This window comes from Lepisosteus platostomus, chromosome 9 (genome assembly GCF_059453375.1).
Source record: "Lepisosteus platostomus isolate fLepPlt1 chromosome 9, fLepPlt1.hap1, whole genome shotgun sequence".
NCBI classification, from domain to species: domain Eukaryota; kingdom Metazoa; phylum Chordata; class Actinopteri; order Semionotiformes; family Lepisosteidae; genus Lepisosteus; species Lepisosteus platostomus.
Genome location: NC_142619.1, coordinates 48,216,695 through 48,230,019, shown reverse-complemented (window position 1 = coordinate 48,230,019; position 13,325 = coordinate 48,216,695). Strand labels below are relative to the sequence as shown.

General features: G+C 36.9%; 1 protein-coding gene across 6 annotated transcripts in view; it reads left to right on the top strand.

Annotated features, from left to right (window-relative positions):
* taf3 (TAF3 RNA polymerase II, TATA box binding protein (TBP)-associated facto) overlaps positions 1-13,325 on the top strand; it is a 77,831-nt gene that overhangs the window by 45,960 nt on the left and 18,546 nt on the right. For all 6 annotated transcript variants that reach the window (XM_088645352.1, XM_088645353.1, XM_088645355.1 and 3 more), the window contains one exon: positions 9,345-11,188. In XM_088645352.1, coding sequence (XP_088501478.1) covers positions 9,345-11,188 — 1,844 coding nt within the window. The remainder of the gene's footprint in view (positions 1-9,344; positions 11,189-13,325) is intronic.

Genomic DNA, 13,325 nt, shown 5'->3' with positions numbered 1-13,325 from the left:
GTTTTGTCTTTTCATTAGACTTCAGGCATCATTTGTTCCTGGATTGCAGTACTCTTTTCGTGAGTCCTTTACTCTGGTCTTCTTTGCAGCTTTTCTGTCCTTTTCCAATGTAGAATGTATCGTATGCCTGTAGAACAACTACAGGCATACGATATGTAACAGCAATACACATCAAGAGTCAAATTAAAAGACGAAACAAATCAGATGGCAGTGGTGCTTTTCTCTTGCTGTGCTCTCTTACTAGTTCTGTGACTACCTCGATCGTTACCACATGCTACCATTAACTGCCCAACAATACCTGTTTTCAGTGTTCTTTAGTCTTACCACACACTGAGAAGCATGGTGAATTTAACACACTTTGCTAAAAACTCTTTGTGTGTTACATGTCTCCTTGGGAGGTATTTGGTGATGTTATCTGCATTCATTAGCATCCATTAACATTATTCAGTGTATGTAAATGACATATAGTATTTGGTAACTGTTCTGCACTCCGTGCGTTAGGCTAGTATTTGTGCTGTTGAGGAACACTGGAGATGTAACCAAAAAGTGGTTAAGATGCTTGTCATGTGCGAAAGACAATACCAGCATTAACTAAAGAAACCCCAAACGTCTGCAAAAAAAAAATCTTATTGATAACAGGGTAGGATCTATAGTTTTTCATACATTTGTTGCATCACAATTTTAGTGTAGGAAACAAAGACAATAGAGTGAAATGGCAGCAATGAACTGTAAAAGTCGACAATACTAATTATTTTTGTATTAAGTATATGCTGCATAGATTACAGTTTTTATATTTATGAAGCTGTTTTGCATGTCTAGACATTATTTGTACACAATACAGTTCAGTTACAGCATGACCTTTGCAGACTTAGGCTTTTCTCACTAGCCATTCAGCTGCTATACATAAGAGCATAATAGAATCTCAAATTATATTGAAAAACCCCTGGATCTTTAGCATAGTGCCATAAAGGATTTTGCCATTTTTTTTACACTGAGGAGTCAAAAAGCTAGAATACAGCTTATTGATGCTGCTATACCACAGTTCTTGCAGCAGATGTCTGTCGGGTCTTGAAGAGTTTAGAAATTCTGACAACCTTTGATTAATTATGTATAGGCTTTTAATAAATATATATTGATTAAATGTGATGGCTCCAGCCTTTGTGAAAGCCTTGGAAATGAGGTTTTGGTTCACAGTTTCACAGAGTTTCTTTTAATTTCAGACTTTTTGTCAGTACTGTCTGTACTGAACTAAAGAAAAGCATTGGTCACCAGGACCTTGGCATGATGGATCTTGGCATGATTCTTGCTAACACAGATTTTATATGAATGCAATAGATGATCACCTAACATTGAAAGTATTACAATATTTGATAAGGGGGAAACGGTATAACATCACCTGAACCTTGAAAAATTATTGATTTTCACTATTCATCAAGCTCTTAAGATCAGAGGTTTTCTTCCCTTTGACATGCATTTAAAGGCCAGAATGCAGGGTAATCTCGGAAAACACATCATTGGGAAGTAGTGGCCGTGTTACCTGAAATCATGCTTCAGCTGTTTATCCAAATCTACTTTCAATGCTGTTTCATAGAGCTGTTGAAAAGAATTGTGCCTAAGAATGTTATGTATTAAAATCTCTTCCTTTTCTACATTCAAAAGAACCTAAATGGGCATAGACATGCAGTAAAATGTGGCATGTTTTGTTTTGCATGGATATTCCATATGTTTTTGTTCTGAAACCAGCACTCATTATTGTCTCAGGATTTTCTTTCACACTGTAACAATAGAACTGTAATTTGCACACCCGTTCTTTTCTTCTTGTAATCTGAAGGGTGCTGTCAACAAAGCTCATCCACCTCATGTTCAAGCACATATTTTACAGATTTTCACTTAGAGGTTTTGTTTTCAGAGTGGCAGCCTTCTGCTTACATTATCTTTGACATGAAAGCCAAATTACTAAAATCATTACCACAGCTAGACTACATGGATCACCTGGCCTTATCAGCCTTTTAAGTGGAAACTGCTCTTCGCTAGTGGTGTACCACCTCTTGACAACATCTTTCATGCCATGAGAATTAGTGAAGCGCTTTTCTGGACTTTGGTTTTTAGACCACTGCAGCTTTCTCTTTGGGAACAATTGTCTGTGCAGTCAGCTATTTCCAATTTGGGTATCTCGTTTTGATGACTGCGAGGGGGACTCTTTGAAGACCAAGCCAGGTATTTTTCAAAGATGAAGTAAAAACAACTGATTGAAGAGGTTACTAGGTACATCAGGTCTTTATTAATCCCTAATTGAGAATTCATTCTCATTTACAAGGATGACTCTGAAGGTATCCATTTATACAGTAGGGCATGTACTGGAGCAGATTGACTGAATTAGCTTGCTCAGGGGTACAATGGCGACATCCCAACAGGATTTAAACCCACAACCCACCAGTTTGCAGTTCATGGTATAATCTCTTCTTCTCCATTTTTGTCCCATACACATCTGCTCCATTAGTCCTGCGCTGCATTCACACATCGTATAGAAATCATATTCCATTGCAAAATATGACTTATTTTCCTGTAAGATAGTTTTATTTGTTCATTTCAGTGTTTTACACTTTTGAACATAGGGTGCAATTATCATCAATCTATAAATCCTCCAAATAAATCTCTGTGTTTTTTGAGCATGGGTGACAACTGTGAAATATTTGTGTCTTTAATTAAAGGCAGGAGGCACTAGAGGTGTACCTTAAAAAAGGTAGATTTTTTAGAAATATAATCCTCATTTAGCCCCGCTTAATATTTGCCTGACTGCACACGTACTGTTGGAAAGTTGTGGGAATTCTTAGCTAAATAAATGGAGAACCTTAGAAGTTTTTGAACTGTGTTAATTATGAGAAAAGGGACTGTGCATCCTTAAATAGGCTAACCATCATTAAATAATTATAGCAGTCATTATCATTAATAGAATACAAAGGGTTATCTGTCGGTTAATACTATGGTAATAGAATTGGCCCTCTCTGGCGTCTCTGTTTTCTCTTTGCAGTTCTTCGTGTGCAGACTGAGCTGTACACAGAAGTGATTATGGGAAATAAGGGAGCCACTTGAGGCCAGCTGAGAGAAAAGTAGACCTTATCTGAAGCAATTAATCAAGAAACTCATATTGTGGGACAATTATTCAAAGCTTATTCTTAAATAACTTGTAGCCTGAGGTTCTGAAACTTTTTTCCCCCCACAATTTTTTGTCAAGGTCATGAAAGTACATTGGGCCTGATGTAGCCACTTGAAAGGGAAGGCTAGTTCAAAAGAGAATGGGAGAACTGTTGCAGCAGCTAGGACAAAGTGACCAATCACAGATTTTCTGTTTGAATATGTTTTTCATGTCTCCATACCAAATAATGTGGGCAACCTTTTCCTGTCCGTTCTGTTCATTCATACAAGTGTGAGCATAATTTGCATTCCTCAGTGGCAACTCTGTAGCATGAAGTGCATGATGAAAAATGGTCAAAGGACCAGCTACACTTGTCTGTTCAATCTTCCAGCAAGCTATTGTATGACTCTTCATAACACTAAAATATACAAGAAATCTTTTCAATTGCATATATATATATATGTTTGTGTATGTCTCATATACAGTAAGCAATTGCATCTGGATGCATTCCACTGAATTCTTAATATAAAATGTCATCTATGCAAAGACTTGTTGGTTTTATTGGTTTATTGCTGTAAATAAACATAATTATTGTACAGTGACACTTTATCACTGAGTGCCATGTTTGGTTAGATAGTGTATGATCAAATTGGAGTCTAAGTCAGTAAATGTGATATATAAAGTAATTCATTGACTTATAATAGGCATTCATTTAATATTTTTGATATTTGGATGCTGACTCTGTATATGACATACTGTACACATATACAGTGTACATTCGAAGTATTGAACAGAAAAGTTAAAACCTAATTTGATTTACAGTCAAATTTGACTAATTTGACTAATTTTGTATTTTGATTATGAGATTAAAATAAATTATATATACAATATCCATTTTATTTTTGCATATATTTGACCACAATGTTAAATAACTCTTATACTCAACCCAGTGATATTGGCAAACATTTACTTTTAAGTGCATTTCAGAGTATAAACGGTGGTATTTCAAAGTACTGTATATCTCTCCGAGGCAATAACTGCCTCGCCAAACCTGGTAGTCATTTAAGATGTTCTGCCAATCCTTTACTGCAGCCATTCTCAGTCCTTGCTTATTTTAAGGGTGTTCTGGCTGTGTTTCTTAATTAATTAATTACTGAGCTATTAGGTTCTTAACAGGGATTGACTTGGCCAGTCTAAAATCTTCGAATTTTCATCTTCCAGGTGAGCTCCTAGGCATTGGTTATATACAGTAGTTTGGGTCATTGTATTAGTGCAAGATCTGTGCAAAGGTACAAATTGAATAGAGTCAAAAAGAGAAGCCAAACGAAAGACATAATGTCAGAAGAGCATTGATTAATGGTAATTAAATAATTATACCTAAATTCCATGATTATTAAGAAAGTAATCCTAGAGATGAAAGCTGCTGCTTCAGCATGTGATTATGATTTGAAACACGGCTAAAAGTGTGGTCAAAGAAATTTATAGCCACTCAGTGTCCCGGAGAGAGAGGAAAGATGGAACTGGTGGAGGTGTAGCACTATACGTCAAAGTGTCTTACAATCTGTATGAGCCAGAAATGTAAAAATAACTTTCAAAGGGCCATGCTACAGGCCACCATATTCTCACATTAGTTATATTGCAGTCTCATAAAAACATAAGAATGGTTCTTAACGGGACGAGGCCATTCTGCCATTCTAGCTTGCAGCTAATTTTCATAGATGCAAACTAGTACATGTATGATCTGGATCATAGAGCTCATTCTGGTTTCTTAGTGAGCAGCCACATGCGAGTCTTTTGAAGAGAAGAAGAGTCTTCTTTGCAACTCAGCAATGAATGCCACATTCATGCAGCAGGCAATGTCGAGTGGCAGTTTATTTTAATGGCTTAGTATCCTAAGGACGTCAGTTTGTGTTGGAGATCTCCAGCTATCGCCTTTGAATTAACAGTTGCCACTAAAACCACTTGCATCACTGCGTTTAGTTCATCTAAAGGCACACTTGTGTCCTCTTCCTGGAAGGGTTGCCACTATTTCAGTAGACTAACATTTCTTAATAATGGCATGTGGTAGTTTAATTTTTTTGTAGATTCTTTTATAGCTGTCCCCCAATTTGTGGGGGTCAATTGCTATTTGCCTGAAGTTGTTTAAAAGCTTTCCAAAATTAACTATGATAATGCTTCTACTACTGAATGCCTTCTGTGTTCCTTCCTTTAACACCTCAGGGTAGCAGAAACCCTTTAGAGGCCTCTGTACCATTCTCCCATTGCATTTCCTTAGAGGAAAACATTATGTAGATTTCTTTTGGTGGAACTTAACAGAATACTTAAGAGATGTGAATAAACGTGATCCTTTTGTTTTCTGGAAATTATTTATGGCAGATTTAATTTTGCTGTGTGCAATGCTGTTTCAAATACAGTCCCAAGTTTTTAGATTTTTTTAAATTATCCACTACATAAATCCTTCTGTTGTAGGGTGTTTTTTGTGCCTATTTCATGGGGGTATTCTTATATCTGGGACATTATATAAAAACATACAGGAGATATCTTCAAAGGAAACAGGATCTTTCAAGCCATTTAGCTTGTGGGTATATACTGTAACAATGATTTGTAGCTGAATTGTGGCCATCAATTCAAGAGAGAGATACTGCACATTCCCATTTAATGTTTTATAAATATTTACTTGCCTCCCACGAGCAGTAAGCAATACATCAGTAAACTGTTTGATTGGGAAGTGCACAGAAAATCGACCAGGTGGCACCCCTTTCGACTGGCCTGTGATTAGTATCACTGAATAGTTATTTCTCGTTTCTTTTAGCATCTCCTTTAAATTCTCCTGGTACCACCTAGTGGACAGGAGGAAAAGCCAGTGGTAGCTTAATAAACAAAAGGTAGTCCCTCTGTAAAGCAATGAAAATGAACATGTGGAATGGGAAAATGTTTTGAAATTAGTCTTTTTCTAAACAAATACATAGATCGTTTGCCATCTAAGTTTTTTCTTACTCAGAAATGTGGTGAGCTGCTTTGGATTATTATATCTGATTGCAGGAACTCTAGATGAGCTACATTCCAGAGAAAACTGCTAAGTGATTTAATGTTTAGTATTAAATATAAAGGATATTGGTCTGAATCTGTAGTTATGAATCTGAAATTCGAATCTTTCATAGATATTGTGACTATATCATGGCTCACATGTCAAGATATATCTGTTGTATTGTGACCATTGTGTATTACAATAAATATGTGACTGAATTATGTCATGACTAGGAATATCTGTATCTCAGATATACACTTTACTTTTTATCCTTTGTTAATTAACAAATGCACTAATTTTATTCATTACAAGCACTAAATCTTAATTTGTAGTACATATTGCCTGATTAAAGTCTTTTCTACATGCCTATACATTCCTAATTATACCATTTTCCATGGGTAGTGGAATTAGAAAATAAGTCTTTTATCTGTCCTATACTTAAGTAATGGTTTTAGTTTTTATTGATTAGAGATTCTTAGTGCATGCTGCTGTCTTTAATTTTAAATTGTCTATTCCAAGCCTTTTTATTATGTAGTAAGTGGAAAAAAACAATTGATTTAATAATTTTAATGAAGGCAGCAGCACTTTCTTTCAGGGAGATTGGTTTAGTTCATTCATAGATTCTTTTGCGTAATCTGTGGTAGTAGTGGTTGTGTATATGTGCTCTGGGTTTCTCTCAATGGGGCTATATAAATTTATATTTTTTTATATATATAAAGTTTACATGAATACAACACTATATTTCAACAACTGGCGAGACTATGCTTAAAAGCACTGTTATTATCTTTTCATTATAATTACTTAATGTGTGCATATGCTTGTTTCCTTTTATGTTCAATTTTCTTTAATCCTGTTTTGGTTTATGTATTTCTGAATGACAGTCAGTTATTACTACAGTCAGTCTAAATCACAGTAGTTCTCTTGTGTAAAGCAAGGCGATTCATGATTAGGAAAACAAGCATAGAGCAAATGAAAGCTAGTGTTTTATTTGTTTTAGAGCGTGAAGTACTTGAAAACAAGCTATAGAAAATAATTGCATATACTATAGATATCTTTACCCATGAAGTGACAAGTTTTACTGCCTTATCCTTTTTTTCTGAACTGTGTTGCAGTCTGATACACTAGATGTCACCTACACTATTTGGATCCAAAAAAAGGAGCGATAAAATGCAAATTCTGCTTGTGTTGCTTTACAAATTAAATGTCAGGACATAAAATATTGGCAGTCTCATTTGCTGGAAGAAGGAGACAAATCCATATTCTTAAATAAAATTCTTATTATACTGCAGTAATCATAGCTGAACAAAGACCAATGATTAACGATAGCAATTTATTGTATCTTGTAGAAGGGAAAGAAGAAGAGACATCATTGTTATCATAATTCATATCATAAATAACACAAGAGAGCCAATCACAAAGCTCTGGTGGTGTCAACCAAATAACCTTTGATAACAATTACCATAGAATGTAGCCACAGAAACCCTAAAGTCATAATGTTATCTTTTCCCTGCTATGGTTATAGAATACAACAGTATTAACATATAGATTAGACTATTTATAATAGTAGATGTCATTCCAGGTCCTCTTGCTTAAAAAGCATTTTTAATGTTTTCATTGTGGAGAAGGGTAGGTGGAATTGTCTTTCTTAGAGATTATGGTATAGCCTTTATGTTTTGTCTCAATTGCAGAGCTATATCATGTTGAAACACATTTTAGAATCATTCTTAATTGTTTAAAAATACAATGGGAGCTCAATCAAGAAGCTGAGACTTTAAGAATCTGATGCCATCACCGATTAACTTTGTTAACACTAACATATGTATCATGTTCTCCGTTTTGTTCTTGTTTCTTATCTCATAAAAACTTTTGATCTTTCATAAAGATAACAGCTACACATGTCAAAGTACCCTAAGGGTATCCTCGTACTCTTTTCCAACAATGACTTTATCATTGATTCTTCCATGCTCACTTGAATTGTGCTTTTCATTTGAGCTTTGAATAGTAGATATTCTGTTTAAATTAAAAATAGAGATCTGTTCTACGTTTTCCTTTTAAGGTTCAGAATATAAACATTTTCCTCTTTAGTTCTCTAAACATGTAGCCCATAGATTATTGAATTGTGACTTCTACATTGAATTCCAGTTATTCCAATTCTTAATAGTTTGAAGGGTGCAGCCTCTGATAAATATCTTGTGTGACTGTAGCAGCTTCAGTGCATGTTCTTGGCTATATAAAAGACAAGGCAGCACTGAAGTTCAGCAGTGCTATTTCCTGCAGCAATTGCAGATCTCTTTGCCTGATAGTACATTAATGTAGCAAACTGTAGTATAATTAGCATTTATTGGGGGGCCTGAGGCATAAAGATCTGGTTCTACAAAAAACAAACATACTTAACTCCACTTTTGTGCATGTTGAATGCATACTATTTATACTTTTAAATACATGAAGTATAATATTTATATATAATATTTAAATTAATGTTATCTTTTAATTTATGAACCACTTCTGATATAGTGAAGTAGGTGATACCATGAACTGTTGATTGCTTATCAAAGAAATATGTGTCATTGAAGTGGAAAAACACTGTGACAATATACGTGTTAGCATATTTAATGAGTCTTCTTTCATTAAATTAATTAAGGTATTGCTAGACAAATAGCCTTAATACAATGGTGTGGTGGTTAATGTTGGTGCCTCACAGCTTTTGGGTCCTGGGTTTGAGTCCAGCCTGGGGCATCTTCTCTATGGTGTTTTCATCGTATTCCCACAGCTGCATGGGAAATTTTGATCCAAATTTTCTCCCACTGTTCCATGTTTGAGTACATGTGTATGTGCCTTGTTGTCTGGTCTGGCATCCAGTGAAGGCTATATCTAGCCTTGTGCCCGTTGTCAGCTCACCCTGTATTGCAGTAAGTGGAGATTGAAAAAAGATGGTCTTAATATATAACATTAGTGTTTGACCACTTTAATTTGGACCACCAATGAAATTAAACACCTTGTTGTGTCCAAATTGATTCAATAATGAATACATTGTTTGACTGTTATAAGAATTGTAATTTTGTATGATAAAAAAAGTATTTCAGAAAACACAGAATTAACTGTTCTTTTAGATTATGATCCATATTTTTGTGTGCAGTGTTCATTTTCCCTCTCCATGACTTCTGTATTCGTTTATTGCAGAAGAGGAAGAGGAGCAGGTTCTCACAGATGGGGGCACCTCAGCAGAAGCCATGCAGGTTCCTCTTGAAGAGGAAGGAGACCTTGAAGAGGAAGAGACTGTCAACGATGAAAACTTTTTGGGTAAAAGACCCTTGGACAGCCCAGATTCAATGGACATGCCAGTTATGAAGAGACCAAGACTTCCAGGACTCAAATCAGAAAGCCCAGAAGTGGGACTGGAACCAAGGGAGCCCCTTACTTCCATAAACCCACAAAAGGTTCCCCCCATGCCATCTTTAGCCAATGCACATGATAGTTCAGGCTCTCTGCCACTGTCACCTGAGCTGCCAGTCTTAGCACCATCTTCTAAAATGCAGTTGCCTACACCTAAAATCTCTGACACCAAACCAGCTGTCCCTATCAGAAAACCTAAAATAACTTCTCCAGGGCAAAAAACTAAGTCTCCTAAAGGAACAAGCATAGCTCCTGTTTCTGGAAGTCCAATACGATCACCCAAAGCTGTACCTAAAGAAAAGAAATCGCCAGGGCGAACCAAAAGTCCCAAAAGCCCTAAGAGTCCTAAGGTTCAACCAAATGTTTCTCATCCCACTATCAAGCCAGAAACCCCAGTCAGAGCACCTTTAGCAGCTCTGAGTGAAAAAATGGGGAAAGAAAATATTCTCTCAAAGCAAGGGCAAGGGATGCCTGAGTCAGAAAAACAAATACCTGACGCACAGTTTAAGAAACTCTCCATTCCTGATAATACTATTGACGACTCCATTGATGCAGTCATTGCTCGAGCATGTGCGGAGCCTGACCCATTTGCGTTTTCTTCTGGATCAGAATCAGAAGGTGAGATCTTTCAAAGTCCAAGGAGACTTACAATTTCAGAACCAGCAACTCCCAAGTTGCCACCAAGTGCAAATAGCTTTGGCAGGGATACTTCAACACCAGTTCCTCCTCCTGTCGGAACCTCCGGTTCAGATAATTCATGGACAATGGATGATTCAATTAATGAGGTTCTAAGAAAAGTAAACCTGGCTACTCCTTCTAGTGCACCCCCTAATCCTCCGTACATGTCATCCCCATCTGCTTCACCACCAACTCCAGAACCTCTTCTCAAGGTCTATGAGGAGAAAAATAAGCTAGCAGCTTCTGTAGATGTTAAGAAAAAGCTGAAGAAAGAACTGAAGACTAAGATGAAGAAGAAGGAAAAGGATAAGCAGAAAGAAAAGGAGAAGGAGAGAGACAAAGACAAGAGCAAGGAGAAAAACAGAGAGAAGAACAAGGAAAAAGAAAAGGAGAAAGAATTCATCAAGGAGGCCAAGCTGCAGTGGAAGGACTTCACCAAGGAAGAGGATCGAGAACAGTTCAAGGCCAAGGAGTATGAAGAGCTAGACATCAAGGTGAAGTCCAAAGATGGCAGCTCAAAGAAGGAGAAGGACAAGCACAAAGATAAGAAGAAAGACAAAGAGAGGACTAAAAAGGATAAAGAGAAAAAAGACAAGGGCAAAGACAAAGCAAAGGAGGAAAAACAGAAGACCCTCTCTACACCTGTTATTGTACCACTCAAGGAGGCCCCTTTGACACTGTTTGCCCCCCCCACTGGCCTGAGGATACCTCCCATGTTGCCTTCCCTGCCACCCATCCTCACTGACAAACTCTTCGAAGAGAAGGAGAAGCCTACCAAGGAGAAGGAGAAGAAGAAGGACAAAAAGGAGAAAAAGAAAAAGAAGGACAAAGATAAAGAAAAAGAGAAGGAGAAAGAGAAGGAGAAGGTCAAGGACAAAGAGGAGAAAAAGAAGGAGAAGGAGAAGAAAGACAAGGAGAAAGAGAAGGAGAAGGAAAAGCACAAGCATGAAAAAGTGAGTTTTATTTTTATTATATTTTTAAAAAGTGGTAATATTGCACTACAAATACATTGTATTGGTGTTTTTGTGCTAAACATAAAGGCAGAATTAGGCCATATTTAGGTGTGTGGTATACTAAACATAAGGTACAGTCATGTGAAAAAGAAAGTATACCCTCTTTCAGTCAATGGTTTTACACATCAGGGCATAAATAACAATCGTCTGTACCTCACCAACTTCTGTATTTAGACAAATCTAGCCTCAGATAACAGACAACACATAACAGATTTCACTATGTCTTTATTTATTCAACAAAAAGTAAACCAAAATGCAGAAACCATGTGGGAAAAATTAAGTACACCCTTACTGCTTCCATAGGAATTAAGAAGGTAATTATCAGCCCGGTGCTGCTAATCAAATGCATTAGTTGATTAGTTGATCATCAGGAAGTGTGACCACCTCTATAAAAGCAGAACTTTTGGCAGTTTGGAGATCTTGAGCATTAAGGTGTGTGTTAACACCATGCAAAGGAGAAAAGACATCAGCAATGAACTCAGAAGAGCAATTTTTGCTGCTCATCAATCTGGGAAGGGTTATGAGGCCATTTCCAAACAATCTGAAATCCATCATTCTACAGTGAGAAGGATTATTTACAAATGGAGAACATTCAAGACAGTTGCCAATCTTCCCAGGTGTGAGCGTCCCAGCAAATTCACCCCAAGGTCAGACTGTATAATGCTCAGAGAAATCACAAAGAACCCAAGAACTACATCTAGGGATCTGCAGACCCAGTTAACATGTTAAATGTTAAATGTTAAAGTTCAGAAAAAGACTGTACAAGTATGGCTTTCATGGAAGGGTAGTCTTCTCTCCAAAAAGAACATGGCAGCACAGCTTACTGTAGGTTTGCAAAGTTGCATCTGAACAAACCACAAGATTTCTGGAACAGTGTCCGCTGGACAGACAAGACCAAAGTGGAGATGTTTGGTCTTTATGCACAACGCCATGTTGTGGCGAAAACCAAACACAGTGTATCACCACAAACACCTCATACCAACCGTCAAGCACGGCATTGGAGGGGTGATGGTATGGGCTTGTTTTGCAGCCACAGGACTTGGGCACCTTGCAGTCGAGTCGACCATGAACTCCTTTTTAGACAGTACCAAAGTATTCTAGAGACAAATGTGAGGGCATCTGTCTGACAGCTAAAGCTTGGCCGAAATTGGGGCATGAGACAGGACAACGATCCCAAACACACCAGCAAATCTACAACTGAATGTCTGAAAAAGAAAAGAATCAAGGTGTTGGAATGGCCAAGTCAAAGTCCAGACCTCAACCCCATTGAGATGCTGTCTGTGAGACCTGAAGAGAGCTGTGCATAAACAGATGCCCTCAAACATCAGTGAACTGAAGCAATGTTGTAAAGAACAGTGTGCCAAAATTCCTCCAATATTTATAAGAGACTGATAAACTCATACAGAAAACGATTACTTCTACTTCTGCAAGCTACTGAATCATGGGGTTTTTCACACATGGCTTCTGCATGTTAGCTTATATTTTGTTAAATAAATAATGACATAGTGGAATCTGTTCTTTGTTGTTTATCACCCGAGGTTAGACGTACCTAATTTTAGGACCTGGCAAGGACCAGATGATTTTTTGTTATGTTCAGATATATAAATCCATAGAATTGAAAGAGAGTGTACTTTCTTTTTCACATGACTATATGTGTTTTTTGTACGTTAAAAAACATTAATTTATACCATCAGTGATTTCTGTTACACATACTCATGATATTAATGCACAAAGTCTGGGTATGTATCTGTTCAGGTTAGTATAATCCATCTACTTCACTGTTCCCTTCAGGCTTGCTGTTGTTCTGCTGTACTGTTAATTCCTTTTCATTATCAGAGTTTGATAAGTGGATTTCTTAATGCTGTACGTGAGGAAGTTCAGAGTAGTATTGAAGCCAGCAGCTTCTTTTGGAAAGCAGTTATCTGGAAAAATAAGAAAAACAGTATCATTTTTACTATCTCATACACGCATGTTTGAGTACCGTGCTGCTACTGTACTACTATAATATTATATAGTGCTTGCATCTATGCTGAATGTTTTGTTTTTAATGTGAGAATAACATTCTTCATTCATATCT